The sequence below is a fragment of the Aptenodytes patagonicus genome, unplaced genomic scaffold (genome assembly GCF_965638725.1).
Source record: "Aptenodytes patagonicus unplaced genomic scaffold, bAptPat1.pri.cur scaffold_69, whole genome shotgun sequence".
Lineage (NCBI taxonomy): Eukaryota > Metazoa > Chordata > Aves > Sphenisciformes > Spheniscidae > Aptenodytes > Aptenodytes patagonicus.
This window is the reverse complement of record NW_027472018.1, coordinates 505707-523895: the sequence shown is the minus strand read 5'-3', so window position 1 is coordinate 523895 and position 18189 is coordinate 505707. Positions and strand designations below refer to the sequence as shown.

Below are 18189 nucleotides of genomic sequence, written 5' to 3'. Positions count from 1 at the left end.
TGCACCGTGCACCCCCACATCGTGCACCACGAGCTGTGCCACGCCCTGCGCCGTGCACCCCTGCACCGTGCACCCTGCTGTGCGCCCTGCACCCCTGCACCCCGCACCACACTGTGCACCCTGCACCCCTGCACCGTGCACCATGCTGTGCGCCCTGCACCCCTGCACCCCTGCACCCCCACACCCTGCACCACACTGTGTGCCCTGCACCCCTGCACCGTGCACCCCCGCACCCTGCTGTGCGCCCTGCACCGTGCACCCCTGCACCCCTGCACCGTGCACCCCCACACCCTGCACCACGCACCCCCACACCCTGCTGTGTGCCCTGCACCATGCACCCCCACATCATGCACCCCCACACCCTGCTGTGCGCCCTGCACCGTGCACCCCTGCACCGTGCACCACACTGTGCGCCCTGCACCCCTGCACCGTGCACCCCCGCACCCTGCACTACGCTGTGTGCCCTGCACCGTGCACCCCCACATCGTGCACCCCCACACCCTGCTGTGTGCCCTGCACCATGCACCCCTGCACCATGCACCATGCTGTGCACCCTGCACCCCTGCACCCCCACACCCTGCACCATTCTGTGCGCCCTGCACCATGCACCCCTGCACTGTGCTGTGCGCCCTGCACCATGCACCCCCACATCGTGCACCCCCACACCCTGCTGTGCGCCCTGCACCATGCACCCCCACACCCTGCACCACGCTGTGCGCCCTGCACCGTGCACCCCCACACCCTGCACCACGCTGTGCGCCCTGCACCGTGCACCCCTGCACCATGCACCCCACAGCATGTCATGCACCACACACGGTGCCACACAGTGCACCCTGTGCTGCGCACCCCCACGCTCTGAACCTCACCCTGCACCCCCACATCCTGCAGCCTGCACTGCACCCTGCACCTCGCCGTGTGCTGTGCACCTCCACACCCTGCAGCCTGCCCTGCACCGTGCACCCCCACACCATGCACTCACCCTGCACTGTGCACCCCCACCCCTGCACCCCACACTGCGCACTCCGTACCGCACCGGGCACCCCACGGCACGGCTTAGACTGCACCATGCACCTCTCCTTGCTGCACACACCCGGCTGCACAGCTCCCACCATGCCGTGGGGTCCCCCCGGCTCCGCACCCCGCTGCTGTGACCCTAGGGTCAGCCGAGCACGGGCACCCTGGACACGTCACTGCTTGCCCAAGCAAACCCCACCGGGATCCCCGTCCTGTGCTTTCCCAGGCGCGGGGTCCCCACAGGACCCCCCCATCCCCCCCGGGGAACACCCTGTGCCAGCGTTGGCACGCTGCCCACTGCCCCTGCAGGGCCGAGACCGCCGACGCCTGGCCTGGCTCCCGTGCCGCGGCGAGGGCGCGACCTTGCTCGGGCAGTGCCAGCGGGAGCTGATGTGTCCCAACGCTCCTCGCCAGCCCTCCTGGCCCGCGGCTGCCGAGCTGCCAGCGCGGTGCCAGCGTGGTGCCCATGGTGGCACTTGGCCGGGCCAGGGAAGCCCTGCTGGTGCAGGGGGAGCGCCTGCACCCAGGTGTGCCAGCTCATGCCGGGCAGGCAGGGACTGGGGGCCTGATCCGGCTCCTTCACGCCCTCCGCCCGGCTCCCGGCCTGTGCCGACAGCCAGGGGCACGTGCTGCAGCAGCGGGCCCCGGGTAACCCCAAAGGCCAACAGTGGTGTTGGGGGGGGGTCTCTGCCCAGGCACAGCTGGGCTCCAGCCCCCTCCCCGCCGCAGATACGGTGCAGCACCGCAGCAGCTGCCCCGGCGAGCCCAAGGCCGTCCCTACAGGGATGGGGCTCCCCCACGGCTGCCGCGACCTTCCAGCGTCCCTGGAAGTGCCGGGGCTGTATAAACAACGTCGCTCAAAACTAATGGCTGCAGCAGCGGCTGGCGACACGGCGGGGCTCAGCCGGCTCCCGCGGCACAGCACCGCCGCACATGGCACAACCGCAGCCCAGAGCCATGCCAGGACAGGCCGGTCGGGCGCCGCGGCAGGGGCTTGGTGGTGGGGGGCTGCCGGGGCGGAGGAGCGGGGTTCAGAGCTGCAGCACAACCACAAGGGTGCCGACGGGATGAGAGATGGCAGCCATGCCGGGGACACGCCGGGGCTGACAGGGCCCAGCCGTGAGGCCAGAGCTGGGGGCAGCAGGGTCCCTGCCCCATGGCGGCTGGGGGGTCCGGGTGCTGGGGGTCCCCAGGCACAGTGAAGGGCCGGGCGCGGGGCAGCAGGTGGGACCCCTTGGGACCCCTCCTCCCAAGCACCCCACAACTGCTCTCGCAGTGCAGCCGGCAGCCCCCCCCCCCATGCTAGCCCCACGGTGGCAGGCGGCACTGGCGCTGCAGCACGCTGCTGGCACAGAGCTGTGCCCGGCGGGGAGAGGGAACACCCACGAGCAGCACCACCACAGCCCCAGCAGCACCAGCAGCCAGGACCCACCGCAACAGCCTCCGGGACACAGGGCGGATCTGTGGGTACAGGAAAACCCCATACCCCGGGGGCTGGACACCGCCGGGGTGTCCCGCTGCCTCCAACACTGCTCCTCCCCGCTCCCCTGCCCCACGCAGCCCTGCCCCACAGGCGAGGGCAGCCGGTTCCCCACGGAGCCCCCCTCCCCACCCCCCCCCCACTCCAGGGAGGTCGGCCGCGGCAGGGATGGGTTAAGGAGCAGCTCCCCAGCCACCGTGCGCACCCGCTGCTGCTGCCTATAAATATCCCATTGGAAACACCGCACTCCCCGGGGACGCGGCGCGGGCAGCACTACTGCAGCACCAGCCGCCCCTGCCGGCACCCGCTGCCGCATGCCCTGGGGTGCCCCCCCGGTCCATGGGCAGGGGAAGCCCCATCCCCACGCCAGGGCCTTGGGGCAGCGGGATGGAGCTGCCCCCGCCAGGGTCAGCCCTGCCATCCAGGGCAGAGCCAGGCCCTGATGTGGGACCCCCCCCACATCACCCCCGGGCCCCCCCCATCCTGCCTCCCCATGGGTCCCACAGCAGCACCCAAGAGCCCAGGCCGGGGCAGGGCTGGCAGGGTGCTGGGAGACCCCACGCTGCTTGGGGGGGGGGGGGCAGCTGGGGGGGAACTGGGGCATCCTGCTGCAGCACTGCCCTGGGAGCCTGGACCCCAGGCTTAGTGCTGGGGAGGGAGCTGGGGGGGGCTGCAGGGGGGCTGTGGGAGCATGAGCCAGGGCAAGACCCCCCAGCTGGCCCCAGGGCAGCAGCCCCCTGCCCAGCCCGAGACAGAGCCCAGGGCAAGGGGACAGAGCCCAGGGTGGGGGGCCCAGGGACAAATCCCCATTCCCACCCTCTCCCCCCCCCCACGGGGGGCTAGAGATGCAGCGCCACGTCCTGCCCAGGCTGGGAGGGGGGAGCAGGGGCAGAGCACCCCCAGGGGCACGTGCAGCACTGGCACCCCCGGGCTCCCCCCTGGCAGAGCTGCCGGCTCAGGCCGCCTGCGCCGAGGCTGCCCAGAGCTGGGGCTGGAGACACAGAGCACAGGCAGCTGGCAGGCGGGCGGGCGGGCAGGAGCCGGCCGCAGACGCTGCCCGGGAGCACGGCGGCCAGGGGGACCCCAGCAAGGGCCGGGGCAGGACCACGAGTCCCATCCCCGTCTGCTGGCACATGCCAGCCAGCAAGCGATGGGCCGAGCAATTAGCACAGACCTAATGAGGACTCATCAAGCGCTGCCCAAACGGGGCCGCGGGGCTGCCCACGCTGCCGGGAGGGAGCAGCCACGTGCTGCCTGCGCCCTGCCAGCCCCAGGCGCCACGCACGGGTCCAAAGTGCACCGGCACCAGGTGTGCCCACCTCACTGCCGCAGCCCCGGCTCCCGGCCGTGCCAGGCATCACAGCGCCCAGCTGCCCGGGCAGCACTGCAGAGCCGCAGCCAGCCGTGGTAGGACAGGGCCACGGCAGGGACTGGGGTCTCCCCCAACACCAGCTCAGCCCCCCGGAGCCATCAGCAGCCGCTCCAGCCCCAGCCGGGCCCCCCAGCACCCTGTGCCCCGGAGGCCAGGCAGCACTGGGGAGCCAAAGCCGGCGCAGCTCCACGTGGCGGCTGCCGGCAGAGCTGGTGCAGGGCCGGCAGCTGGGAACCAGCTTTGTTTACTCTGCATGCCGGAACCGGGGCCGGGTGTCAAGAGCCGGAGACAGCTGCCGCGAGAGCCAGGACACCTGGCACAGGCACCAGTGGGGCCGTGGCATGGGGCAGCCCCGGCACCACCAACGTGGGGCTGCCAGCGCCAGCCCCAGCCCAGGCACTGCGGGGCCCAGCGCCCACCTGCCGGCACAGTCACCCGGTGCAGGGACCCCTAGAACCAGCAGTGCTGGAGCGAGACAGGGGGTGCAGCACAGCCCCGGTGTCCAGCCTGGCCGGTGACCCCCACACACACCCCCACCGGGACGACGGCACTGTGACGCCCAACACAGGCTCAAGCCCCGCGGCCCTGATGGCTCACTCCGGGGCTGGTCACAGTGCAGCGCCCGCATCCCGCCCAGCCGTGGGGCAGTCGGATCCATGGAATGGGGCCAGCTGAGCAGCTGCTGGCAGGTCAGGCGCCGGCCCGGGCCAGCGAAGCTACGCAGCAGAGCAAGGGCAGGGCAGGACAGGGGCTGCTGCCCCCCACTGCCCCCTCCCCTTCCCCGGCACTCAGACCACGCTGCCCCGAATCGCATCCCCCCCACCGCTCCCCGTGTCCTTCCTCTGGGGCAGCGCGGTGCCCCCGCACCCCACCGCTGCAGTCCCCTGCAGCGGGTCACAGCATGCTGCTCCTGCCCCACGACCCCAGCCCCATGGCCCCAGCCCCACAGCCCGTGGCTTCCCAGCACCCCAACCGGCAGCCCCCGGCACCATCGCCCTGCTGGGAGCCATCGTGGCAGCCGTGGAGGGCTGTAGACCCCCAGTGGTGCCGTTGCTGGTGGGGCAGGACAAACCCCCACCCCTGGGACCAGATGCGCTGCCCCTCAGCACACAGGCACCAGCCACTGGTGCCAGGCTCCTGCCCGTGCCGGCACCACGTGCCACCCACGGTGCAGCAGGGCCCGGCCCGGCTGATGGATGGGCACGGCGCAGCCACCCGCCTCGGCGGGCCATTAACTCAAGGGTCTGTCTGCCCGTGACAGACGGCCACCTTCACCCCCGCGCAAATAACCGTCAATCTCCGCCGGCTGCGGCGGTGTGGGGTCCCTACCGTCCTTGCGGTAGAAGCAGATCTCCACCTTGCGCTCCTCGGCGCCCAGCAGCGCCTGGGCGATCTGGGCGGCGGCGCCGCGCTGGGTGCGGGGCCCGTGGAGGAAGTCGCAGGTGCTGGGCTTCTGCATCACCTCCGCCCGCGAGTACCCGCACAGCTGGCAGAAGCCGTCGTTGCAGTAGATCACCGCGCAGTTCTCCACCCGGGCATTGGCGATGATGAACTTGCGGCCTGGGGGAGAGGGGAAGGTCAACCCCGTGCCCCCCCCCCCAGCCCGGTGCCCCACGGGGAGGCTTCGCTCCGTCCGTCGTCCATCTGTCCATTCATCCGTCCATCCGCGGCTCTGGGTTTCCAGTGACCAAACACCCCACAAGCCGCCCCGCTCGCTCCCCAGGGGACCCCCCCCAAGCCGCCGGCACCACCGCCATCACCGCAGGGACCCCACCGCCCCAGGCCCCCGGGGAGCAGTGCCGCAGCCCGAGGGCAGAGGCTAGGCCAGGCCGGACCAGCCCTCCCCAAGGCACGACACTGCCGCGGCATCCCTGGCACGGTGACACCCCACAGCCCGGCCCCATGGGGTAGCATTGCCCCCGCGCAGCTCCCCCGTCCCTGCCAGGGGTGCTCCAGGCCTGACCCCAGAGAGGGGGTGCCAAAACCTGCCGCCTGTACAAAACCTGCTGCCTGCACACCAGCTGCTGGGCATCTGCCGCTGCCCGGCGTGGCGGGCTGGGGAGGCCACGGGCTGGCCGGGATCCCCGTCCAGCCGAGCAACAGCCGCGGCGCCTGAGCCGGCAGCGGAGGCTCCATCGCCACCGGCACTCAGCAACGCTCGGGGACCGGGGGGGACCCCACAGCACCCCAGCACCCCTGCCCTGGGGACGAGGGCTCACGGGGGCCAGGGGAGGCAGTGGCACCGCCCGGCTGTGCTTGTCACCTGCACCCCAAACCCACCCCGGAGCCACACGCGCCCCCATCACCCCCAGACCCGACCCCCGGTGGCACCGGCCCCCGGGTCCCCGTCCCCGCCCGCGCCATCCCCACTCACTCTGCCCCTCGAACTTGCGGATGATGGTGTCCAGGAAGGTGTTCTGGGGGGCGACGTGCCCCCGCCGCACCGGCATGCTGCCCGGCCCATGGGGCAGCGCCGCCGCCCGCTCCGCTCCGCGCCGCCGGGCCCCGGGGGGGGGGGGGGGGGGAGGCGGCCCCGCGCCGCGGGGGGTCCCGCTGCCCTTGAGCCAAGGACGGCGCCGGCGGGGCGGCCGCGGCGGGGGGGCGCGGCCCGGCCCGGCTCGGCGCGGCTCGGTCCCGGGCCCGGCTCAGCCCCGGGGGCGGCGGGATGAGGGGCGGGCGCGCAGGGGTTAAGGCTGGGCCCTCCCCCGCCCGGTGCCCGCCGGTGCCGGTGCCGGTGCCGGTGCCGGTGCCGGTGCCGGTGCCGGTGCCGGTGCCGGTCCCTGCCCGCCCGGTGCGGTGCGGTGCGGTGCTGGTGCGGGTGCCGGTGCGGGTGCCGGTGCCCCCCCCGCTCTACCCGCTCGGTGCGCGCCGCGGCGGGCGCAGCATCGGCCTTATTTAGTCAAGGAGCGGCTGGGGGGGATGGAGCCCCCGCCCCCGCCCCGCCCGGCTGGGCTCGGCTCGGCTGGGCTCGGCCCGGCTGGGCTCGGCCCGGCTAGGCTGGGCTCAGCCCGGCGGGGCTCAGCGGGCGGCGGCGGGCGCTGCGTGTTGACAGCCGGGCCCGCGGGGCGGGGCGAGCGCGGCCGCAGCCAATGGCCGCGGGGCGGGGGGGGGCGCCCGGGGGGGCCCCTCCGCCACGCCCGGCCCGGGGGCGCCGACGGGCCCGGCCCCCCCATCCCGGGGGTCCCCCGCCCCCCCTTTACCGGCCCCCACCCCGCCTCCAGCCCCCCCACATCCCGCCCAATCCCCTCCCCAGGTGCCCCCCCCCCCCCCCCGGCAGGCACGGCCGCCCCCTGCACGGCGCCCCCAGCCCCCCTCCCCATCGCCCCGGGTCATCCCCCCCGGCCCCCCCGGGTACCCACTCTCCCCCAGCGGCCCCGGGACCTGGCACCCCCCGGGCACCCCAAGCCCCCCCACAGGTGACCCCGCCCCGGGGTGCCCCTCAGCATCCCCGGACCCCCCGGCCCCTCCTGCCCCGCTCCCCGCGGCTGCCCCCTGCCCCCCCCCCCCCCCGCCCCCAGCGCCCACCGGCCCGCGCTGCCTGCCCTGCCCTGCCCACCCTGCCTGCACCTGCCTGCCCGACGTGCACTTCCCCCCCCCCCCCGCGCTCGGCACCCCAAACCCTGCGCCCCCCCCCCGCCTCACCCCCGCCTGCGCCCTCAGGGCCCGAGACCGGCAGCCCCTGCCCACGTCCCCCTGCCCCGACCACCCCCCCGCTGCCCCCCCGCTGCCTGCTGCTGCCTGCCTGCCCGCCCTTCCCGCAGCAAGGCCACGCACGAGCCCAGACCGGTGGGACACTGGGATGCCGGGATGCCGAGACACCGGGATGCTGGGACACCGGGATGCCGGGACGCTGGGACACCGGGATGCTGGGATGCCGAGATGCCGGGATGCTGGGACACTGGGACACCAGGATGCTGGGACGCTGGGACACCAGGATGCTGGGACGCTGGGACACCGGGATGCTGGGATGCCGAGATGCCGGGATGCTGGGACACTGGGACACCAGCATGCCGAGTCACCGGGATGCCAGGACACCGGGATGCCAAGACACCAGGATGCTGGGACACCAGGGCCAGGAGGGGCCAGTGCCAGCTGCCGAGAGTGGGCAGAGCCTCCAAGCACCAGCACCAGCTGGGCCCCGGCGAGGGGGTTCTCCCCTCCTGCCCCCCCGCCCGGAGCTGCCGGGACCCTACCAGCGCAGCCCGGCCCCCCAGCCCTGTGCCCTGTGGCCCAGCCGGGCCAGGCCCCCTCCCTGCCACGGGACCCCCTCCCTCGGCCTGGGGATCGCATGCCCACCCTTAGGGTCAGTTCCCCGGTGTCCCTGGGGGAGTTGCCCTGGGGTCCCGAGGACCGGCCGGCCTCGGCGCGTCCCTCCTCCACTCCAGTGGGGTCATGTGGGGTCATGTGGGGTCACACGGGGTCGGGGTCAGGGTCACCCTGGGGTCTGGGGGGTCCAGCCGCAGCAGGGCCCATGGGGTGCAGGTCCGTGTTCACCCTGTTCTGGGTGCTCCCCGCAGGGGATCCCCCCAGCTCCACCACCCATGGGGACCCCCCCCCCGTCCCCACACCAGTCCCACCCCCTCCCCCCCCATCAGCACCAGCCGCCCCCCAGCACCCCATCCCACTGCAGGGCTGGCACCGGCGCCCGATGCCCCCCAGGTCTCACTATGGCCCAGTGCTGGGTCCCAGTTCCAGTCCCAGTCCCGGTGCTGCCCTGATCCCAGCGCAGTTTTTGATCCCAGTCCTGGTGCTGGTCCCAGTCTGGTCCCGATCCCAATGCTGGGTCCCATTCCCATTCCTGGTCCCTGTTCCGGGCCAAGTCCCAGTACCGGTCCCAGTGTTGGTCCCAATCACGGTGCTCATCCTGATGTGGGTCCCACTCCCAGTCCCAGTCGTAGTCGAGGTTCCAGTCCCACTCCAGTTCCACTCCCAGTCCCAGTCCCAGTCCCAGTCCCAGTCCCAGTCGTCCCAGTCCCATTCCCACACCAGTCCCAGTCCCAGTCCCAGTCCCACACCAGTCCCAGTCTCAATCCCAGTCCCTTTCCCAGTCCCAGTCCCAGTCCCAGTCCCAGTCCTTGTCCCAGTCCCAGTCCCAGTCCCAGTCCAAGTCCCAGTCCAACACCAGTCCCACACCAGTCCCAGTCCCAGTCCCAGTCCCAGTCCCAGTCTCAGTCCCAGTCCCACACCACTCCCAGTCCCAGTCCCATACCAGTCCCAGTCCCAGTCCCAGTCCCAGTCCAAGTCCCAGTCCAACACCAGTCCCACACCAGTCCCAGTCCCAGTCCCAGTCCAAGTCCCAGTCCCAGTCCCAGTCCCAGTCCCACACCACTCCCAGTCCCAGTCCCATACCAGTCCCAGTCCCAGTCCCAGTCCCAGTCCCAGTCCCACACCAGTCCCAGTCCCAGTCCCAGTCTGTCACAGTCCCAGTCCCAGTCCCAGTCCCAGTCCAGTCCCAGTCCCACACCAGTCCCAGTCTTACACCAGTCCCAGTCCCAGTCCCAGTCCCAGTCTCAAACCAGTCCCAGTCTCAGTCCCAGTCCCACACCACTCCCAGTCCCAGTCCCAGTCCTTGTCCCAATCCCAGTCCCAGTCCCAGTCCCACACCAGTCCCAGTCCCAGTCCTACACCAGTCCCAGTCCCACACCAGTCCCAGTCCAGTCCCAGTCCAATCCCAGTCCCAATCCCAGTCCCAGTCTCAGTCTCACTCCCACACCATTCCCAGTCTCAGTCCCAGTCCCAGTCCCTGTCCCAGTGCCACGCCAGTCCCAGTCCCACACCACTCCCAGTCCCAGTCCAGTCCCAGTCCCACACCAGTCCCAGTCCCAGTCCCAGCCCCACACCAGTCCCAATTCCACTCCAATCCCAGTCCCACACCAGCCCCAGTCTCAGTCCCAGTCCAGTCCCAGTCCCAGTCCCACACCGGTCCCAGTCCAGTCCCAGTCCCAGTCCAAGTCCCAGTCCAAGTCCCAGTCCCGTCGCAGTCTCGGTCTCTGTCCCAGTCCCAGTCCCAGTCCCAGTCCCGTCCCAGTCCCAGTCCCAGTCCCACATCAGTCCCAGCCCCAGTCCCAGTCTTACACCAGTCCTAGTCCCAGTCCTGGTTCCAGTCCCGGTCCGAGTCCAGTCACAATCCCTGTCCCAGTCCCTGTCCCAGTTCCACACTAGTCCCTGTGTCAGTCCCAGTCTCAGACCAGTCCCAGTCCCAGTCCCAGTCCAGTCCCAATCTCAGTCCCAGTCCTGGTCCCAGTCCCAGTCCCCGTCCAGTCCCATTCCCACACCAGTCCCAGTCTCAGTCCCAGTCTCAGTCCAGTCCCAGTCCCGGTCCCAGTGCCACTCCAGTTCCAGTCCCACACCAGTCCCAGTCCCAGTCCCAGTCCCAGTCCCAGTCCCGTCCCAGTCCCAGTCCCAGTCCCACATCAGTCCCAGCCCCAGTCCCAGTCTTACACCAGTCCTAGTCCCAGTCCTGGTTCCAGTCCCGGTCCGAGTCCAGTCACAATCCCTGTCCCAGTCCCTGTCCCAGTCCCACACTAGTCCCTGTGTCAGTCCCAGTCTCAGACCAGTCCCAGTCCCAGTCCCAGTCCAGTCCCAATCTCAGTCCCAGTCCTGGTCCCAGTCCCAGTCCCCGTCCAGTCCCATTCCCACACCAGTCCCAGTCTCAGTCCCAGTCTCAGTCCAGTCCCAGTCCCGGTCCCAGTGCCACTCCAGTTCCAGTCCCACACCAGTCCCAGTCCCAGTCCCGTCGCAGTCTCGGTCTCTGTCCCAGTCCCAGTCCCAGTCCCAGTCCCGTCCCAGTCCCACGCCAGTCCCAGTCCCAGTCCCACACCAGTCCCAGCCCCAGTCCCAGTCTTACACCAGTCCTAGTCCCAGTCCTGGTTCCAGTCCCGGTCCGAGTCCAGTCCCAATCCCCGTCCCAGTCCCTGTCCCAGTCCCACACTAGTCCCTGTGTCAGTCCCAGTCTCAGACCAGTCCCAGTCTCAGTCCTAGTCCCAGTCCCCGTCCAGTCCCAGTCGCACACCAGTCCCAGTCCCAGTCCTGGTCCCAGTCCCAGTCCAAGTCCAGTCCCAGTCCAAGTCCCAATCCCAGTCCCAGTCTCAGTCCCAGTCCCAGTCCAACTCTCAGTCCCAGTCCCAGTCCCAGTCCAGTCCCAATCCCAGTCCCAGTCCCAGTCCCAGTTCCAGACCACTCCCAGTCCCAGTCCCATTCCCACACCAGTCCCAGTCCCACACCAGTCCCAATTCCACTCCAATCCCAGTCCCACACCAGTCCCAGTCTCAATCCCAGTCCCTTTCCCAGTCCCAGTCCCAGTCCCAGTCCCAGTCTCAGTCCCAGTCCCACACCACTCCCAGTCCCAGTCCCAGTCCCACACCAGTCCCAGTCCCAGTCCCAGTCTCAGTCTCAGTCCCACACCACTCCCAGTCCCAGTCCCAGTCCCACACCAGTCCCAGTCCCACACCAGTCCCAGTCCCAGTCCCAGTCCCAGTCCCAGTCCCACACCAGTCCCAGTCCCAGTACCAGTCTCAGTCCCAGTCCCACACCACTCCCAGTCCCAGTCCCAGTCCCATACCAGTCCCAGTCCCACACCAGTCCCAGTCCCAGTCCCAGTCCCACACCAGTCCCAGTCCCAGTCCCAGTCCCATTCCAGTCCCAGTCCCAGTCCCAGTCCCACACCAGTCCCAGTCCCAGTCCCAGTCCCAGTCCCACACCAGTCCCAGTCCCAGTCCCAGTCTCAAACCAGTCCCAGTCTTAGTCCCAGTCCCACACCACTCCCAGTCCCAGTCCCAGTCCTTGTCCCAATCCCAGTCCCAGTCCCAGTGCCACACCAGTCCCAGTCCCAGTCCCACACCAGTCCCTGTCCCACACCAGTCCCAGTCCAGTCCCAGTCCCAATCCCAGTCCCAGTCTCAGTCTCACTCCCACACCATTCCCAGTCTCAGTCCCAATCCCAGTCCCTGTCCCAGTCCCAGTCCCAGTCCCAGTCCCAGTCCCACACCACTCCCACACCAGTCCAGTCCCAGTCCCACACCAGTCCCAGTCCCAGTCCCAGCCCCACACCAGTCCCAATTCCACTCCAATCCCAGTCCCACACCAGTCCCAGTCCCAGTCCCAGTCTCAAACCAGTCCCAGTCTTAGTCCCAGTCCCACACCACTCCCAGTCCCAGTCCCAGTCCTTGTCCCAATCCCAGTCCCAGTCCCAGTGCCACACCAGTCCCAGTCCCAGTCCCACACCAGTCCCAGTCCCACACCAGTCCCAGTCCAGTCCCAGTCCCAATCCCAGTCCCAGTCTCAGTCTCACTCCCACACCATTCCCAGTCTCAGTCCCAATCCCAGTCCCTGTCCCAGTCCCAGTCCCAGTCCCAGTCCCACACCACTCCCAGTCCCAGTCCAGTCCCAGTCCCACACCAGTCCCAGTCCCAGTCCCAGCCCCACACCAGTCCCAATTCCACTCCAATCCCAGTCCCACACCAGTCCCAGTCTCAATCCCAGTCCCAGTCCCAGTCCCACACCAGTCCCAGTCCAGTCCCAGTCCCAGTCCAGTCCCGGTCCCGGTCCCACTCCAGTTCCAGTCCCACACCAGTCCCAGTCCAGTCCAAGTTCCAGACCACTCCCAGTCCCAGTCCAATTCCCACACCAGTCCCAGTCCCAGTCCAAGTCCCTGTCCCAGTCCAAATACAGTTCCAGTCCCAGTCCCAGTCCCACACTAGTCCCTGTGTCAGTCCCATTCCCACACCAGTCCCAGTCCCAGTCCTTGTCCCAGTCCCAGTCCCAGTCCCAGTCCAAGTCCAAGTCCCAGTCCAACACCAGTCCCACACCAGTCCCAGTCCCAGTCCCAGTCTAAGTCCCAGTCCCAGTCCCAGTCCCAGTCTCAGTCCCAGTCCCACACCACTCCCAGTCCCAGTCCCATACCAGTCCCAGTCCCAGTCCCAGTCCCAGTCCCAGTCCCACACCAGTCCCAGTCCCAGTCCCAGTCTGTCACAGTCCCAGTCCCAGTCCCAGTCCCAGTCCAGTCCCAGTCCCACACCAGTCCCAGTCTTACACCAGTCCCAGTCCCAGTCCCAGTCCCAGTCTCAAACCAGTCCCAGTCTCAGTCCCAGTCCCACACCACTCCCAGTCCCAGTCCCAGTCCTTGTCCCAATCCCAGTCCCAGTCCCAGTCCCACACCAGTCCCAGTCCCAGTCCTACACCAGTCCCAGTCCCACACCAGTCCCAGTCCAGTCCCAGTCCAATCCCAGTCCCAATCCCAGTCCCAGTCTCAGTCTCACTCCCACACCATTCCCAGTCTCAGTCCCAGTCCCAGTCCCTGTCCCAGTGCCATGCCAGTCCCAGTCCCACACCACTCCCAGTCCCAGTCCAGTCCCAGTCCCACACCAGTCCCAGTCCCAGTCCCAGCCCCACACCAGTCCCAATTCCACTCCAATCCCAGTCCCACACCAGCCCCAGTCTCAGTCCCAGTCCAGTCCCAGTCCCAGTCCCACACCGGTCCCAGTCCAGTCCCAGTCCCAGTCCAAGTCCCAGTCCAAGTCCCAGTCCCGTCGCAGTCTCGGTCTCTGTCCCAGTCCCAGTCCCAGTCCCACATCAGTCCCAGCCCCAGTCCCAGTCTTACACCAGTCCTAGTCCCAGTCCTGGTTCCAGTCCCGGTCCGAGTCCAGTCACAATCCCTGTCCCAGTCCCTGTCCCAGTTCCACACTAGTCCCTGTGTCAGTCCCAGTCTCAGACCAGTCCCAGTCCCAGTCCCAGTCCAGTCCCAATCTCAGTCCCAGTCCTGGTCCCAGTCCCAGTCCCCGTCCAGTCCCATTCCCACACCAGTCCCAGTCTCAGTCCCAGTCTCAGTCCAGTCCCAGTCCCGGTCCCAGTGCCACTCCAGTTCCAGTCCCAGTCCCAGTCCCAGTCCCAGTCCCAGTCCCAGTCCCGTCCCAGTCCCAGTCCCAGTCCCACATCAGTCCCAGCCCCAGTCCCAGTCTTACACCAGTCCTAGTCCCAGTCCTGGTTCCAGTCCCGGTCCGAGTCCAGTCACAATCCCTGTCCCAGTCCCTGTCCCAGTCCCACACTAGTCCCTGTGTCAGTCCCAGTCTCAGACCAGTCCCAGTCCCAGTCCCAGTCCAGTCCCAATCTCAGTCCCAGTCCTGGTCCCAGTCCCAGTCCCCATCCAGTCCCATTCCCACACCAGTCCCAGTCTCAGTCCCAGTCTCAGTCCAGTCCCAGTCCCGGTCCCAGTGCCACTCCAGTTCCAGTCCCACACCAGTCCCAGTCCCAGTCCCAGTCCCGTCGCAGTCTCGGTCTCTGTCCCAGTCCCAGTCCCACTGCCAGTCCCAGTCCCAGTCCCAGTCCCAGTCCCAGTCCCACGCCAGTCCCAGTCCCAGTCCCACACCAGTCCCAGCCCCAGTCCCAGTCTTACACTAGTCCTAGTCCCAGTCCTGGTTCCAGTCCCGGTCCGAGTCCAGTCCCAATCCCAGTCCCAGTCCCTGTCCCAGTCCCACACTAGTCCCTGTGTCAGTCCCAGTCTCAGACCAGTCCCAGTCTCAGTCCCAGTCCCAGTCCCCGTCCAGTCCCAGTCGCACACCAGTCCCAGTCCCAGTCCTGGTCCCAGTCCCAGTCCAAGTCCAGTCCCAGTCCAAGTCCCAATCCCAGTCCCAGTCTCAGTCCCAGTCCCAGTCCAACTCTCAGTCCCAGTCCCAGTCCCAGTCCAGTCCCAATCCCAGTCCCAGTCCCAGTCCCAGTCCCAGTCCCAGTCCAGTCCCAGTCCCACACCAGTCCCAATCCCAGACCCAGTCCCAGTCCCAGTTCCAGACCACTCCCAGTCCCAGTCCCATTCCCACACCAGTCCCAGTCCCACACCAGTCCCAATTCCACTCCAATCCCAGTCCCACACCAGTCCCAGTCTCAATCCCAGTCCAGTCCCAGTCCCAGTTCCAGACCACTCCCAGTCTCAGTCCCAGTCCCAGTCCCAGTCCCTGTCCAGTCCCACTCTAAGTCCAATCCTGGTACCACTCATGATGCTGGTCCCGGTCCCACTCCCAGTTCAATCCCAGTCCCACACCAGTCCCAGTCCCAGTCCCAGTCCCAGTCCAGTCCCAGTCCCAGGCCCAGTCCCAGGCCCAGTCCCAGGCCCAGACCCAGTCCCAGTCCAATCCCAGTCCTACACCAGTCCCAGTCCCAGTCCCAGTCCCACACCAGTCCCAGTCCCAGTCCCAGTCCCAGTCCCAGTCCCACACCAGTCCCAGTCCCAGTCCTATCTTACACCAGTCCCAGTCCCACACCAGTCCCAGTCCCAGCCCCAGTCCCAATCCCAGTCCAAGTCCCAGTCCCAGTCCCTGTCCCAGTGCCACTCCAGTTCCAGTCCCACACCAGTCCCAGTCCCAGTCCCAGTCCCACACCAGTCCCAGTCCCAGTCCCAGTCCCACTCCCACAGCAGTCCCAGTCCCACAGCAGTCCCAATTCCACTCCAATCCCAGTCCCACACCAGTCCCAGTCTCAATCCCAGTCCAGTCCCAGTCCCTGTCCCAGGGCCAGTCCTGTCCCTGTCCAGTCCCAGCCATTCACCACTCCCAGTCCAGTCCCAGTCCAGTCCCAGTCCCAGTCCCAGTCCCAGTCCAAGTCCCACACCACTCCCAGTCCCAGTCCCAGTCCAGTCCCTTTCCCAGTCCCAGTCTCAGTCCCAGTCCCAGTCCCAGTCCAACACCAGTCCCAGTACCAGTCCTTGTCCCAATCCCAGTCCCAGTCCCACACCACTCCCAGTCCCAGTCCAGTCCCAGTCCCAGTTCCACACCAGTCCCAGTCCCAGTCTCAGTCCAAGTTCCAGACCACTCCCAGTCCCAGTCCCATTCCCACACCAGTCCCAGTCCCAGTCCAAGTCCCAGTCCCAGTTCCAGACCACTCCCAGTCCCAGTCCCATTCCCACACCAGTCCCAGTCCCAGTCCAAGTCCCAGTCCCAGTCCCAGTCCCAGTCCAACACCAGTCCCAGTCCCACACCAGTCCCAGTCCCAGTCCCAGTCCAGTCCCGGTCCCAGTCCCAGTCCCAGTCCCAGACCAGTCCCAGCCCCAGTCCCAGTCCCAGTCCCACACCAGTCCCAGCCCCAGTCCCAGTCCCATTCCCACACCAGTCCCGGTCCCGGTCCCAGTCACAGTCCAGTCCCGGTCCCAGCCCCAGTCCAGTCCCAGTTCCAGACCACTCCCAGTCCCAGTCCCATTCCCACACCAGCCCCACTCCCAGTCCCAGTCCCATTCCCACACCAGTCCCAGTCCCACACCAGTCCCAGTCCCACACCAGTCCCAATTCCACTCCAATCCCAGTCCCACACCAGTCCCAGTCTCAATCCCAGTCCAGTCCCAGTCCCAGTCCAGTCCCTTTCCCCGTCCCAGTCCCAGTCCCAGTCCCACTCCCACACCAGTCCCAGTCCTTGTCCCAATCCCAGTCCCAGTCCCAGTCCCACACCAGTCCCAGTCCCAGTCCCACACCAGTCCTAGTCCCAGTCCCAGTCCCAGTCCCAGTTCCAGACCACTCCCAGTCCCATTCCCATTCCCACACCAGTCCCAGTCCCAGTCCAAGTCCCAGTCCCAGTCCCAGTCCCAGTCCCAGTCTTACACCAGTCCCAGTCCCAGTGCCAGTGCCAGTGCCAGTCCCAGTCCCAGTCTTACACCAGTCCCAGTCCCAGTGCCAGTGCCAGTGCCAGTCCCAGTCCTTGTCCCAGTCCCAGTCCCAGCCCCAGTCCCAATCCCAGTCCAAGTCCCAGTCCCAGTCCCTGTCCCAGTGCCACTCCAGTTCCAGTCCCACACCAGTCCCAGTCCCAGTCCCAGTCCAGTCCCAGTCCCGGTCCCAGTCCCAGTCCCAGTCCCAGTCCCACTCTCAGTCCCAGTCCCAGTCCCAGTCTCAGTCCCAGTCCCAGTCCCAGTCCCACACCAGTCCCAGTCCCAGTCCAGTCCCAGTCCCAGTCCCAGTCCCACACCAGTCCCAGTCCCAGTTCTTGTCCCAGTCCCAGTCCCAGTCCCAGTCCTTGTCCTAATCCCAGTCCCAGTCCCAGTCCCAGTCCCAGTCCTTGTCCCAATCCCAGTCCAAGTCCCAGTTCCAGTCCCAGTCCCAGTCCCAGTCCCACACCAGTCCCAGTCCCAGTCCCAGTCCCAGTTCCAGACCACTCCCAGTCCCATTCCCATTCCCACAGCAGTCCCAGTCCCAGTCCAAGTCCCAGTCCCAGTCCCAGTCCCAGTCCCAGTCCAGTCCCAGTCCCAGTCCCAGTCCCACACCAGTCCCAGTCCCAATCCAGTCCCAGTCCCAGTCCCACACCACTCCCAGTCCCAGTCCCGGTCCCAGTCCCAGTCCCAGTCCCAGTCCCAGTCCCACACCAGTCCCAGTCCCAATCCAGTCCCAGTCCCACTCCCAGTCCCAGTCCCACTCCCAGTCCCAGTCCCAGTCCGGTCCCAGTCCCAGTCCCAGTCCCAGTCCCAGTCCCAGTCCCAGTCCCGGTCCCAGTCCGTCGCCCCGCCGGGCTCTGTCCCAGGTGCTGAAACTTACGCCTGGCCCGACCCGAACCCGCTGCCGGGGCTGCGACCGCCGGGACCCGACCTGCCCGGCCCGGCCCAGCCCAGCCCGGCCCAGCCCGGCCCAGCCCGGCCGAACCGAACCGAAGCGAACCGAACCGAACCCAGCCGAGCCGAGCCGAGCCGAGCCGAGCCGAGCAGAGCTGAGCCACGGCCCAGGCGGCTGCCGGAGCGTCCAGCGACTGCCCCGCGGGGGACACGCGTGGGGAGGGACAGGGCGGGGAGGGGCTGCGGGGACAGGCAGGAGCCGAGCCGTGGGGCAGGGGCCGAGCCGTGGGGCAGGGGGGAGGCTGTGGGGCAGAGGGGGCTGCGGGCTGTGGGGCAGGGGCCGAGCCGTGGGGCTGGACAAGCCCCGAGCCACCCCCAGCCCCTCCGCCTGCCTCAGGACCGAGTCCCCGCCCCCCTGGGAAGGGCAGCCAATCGGATGGGCGCTCTGCAGTGACGGACAGGCCTGCCCCGCCCCCGGCGAGGATGGAGGGAGCCGGGGGGGGGGGGCACGGAGCCGACTGAGGGGCGGGGAAAACCCCGGGGAGCGGGGGCAGCCCGGGACCCCCACCCCAGGGAGGGGGTGACCTGGGACCTTGCACCCCAAGGGACGGGGTGACCCGGCACCTCAGCCCCGCACCCCAGGGAGGGGGTGACCGGGACCCCCCACCCCGCGCTGGCAGCGGCCGCGGGGCTGCAGCCGCTCCCCCGCACCCAGCCCGTCCCCCGCCTGCGCCCTCCCGGGGGTCCCTGGGGCGCCCCCCCCGCTGCTCTGCCCCCGCGGTGCCCGTCACCCCCCGGCCCCTCCCGG

General features: G+C 68.7%; 1 protein-coding gene across 2 annotated transcripts in view; it reads right to left on the bottom strand.

The window, feature by feature from the left end:
• The window catches only part of KCNH2 (potassium voltage-gated channel subfamily H member 2), a 28710-nt gene extending 22363 nt beyond the window's left edge, over positions 1-6347 (bottom strand). For both annotated transcript variants that reach the window (XM_076363549.1, XM_076363550.1), the window contains exons 1-2: positions 6241-6347; positions 5196-5426 (exon numbers count right to left, since the gene is read on the bottom strand). In XM_076363549.1, the coding sequence (XP_076219664.1) occupies positions 5196-5426; positions 6241-6316 (307 nt within the window). In that variant the 5' untranslated portion in view covers positions 6317-6347. The remainder of the gene's footprint in view (positions 1-5195; positions 5427-6240) is intronic.
• Between the last annotated feature and the right edge of the window lie 11842 nt (positions 6348-18189).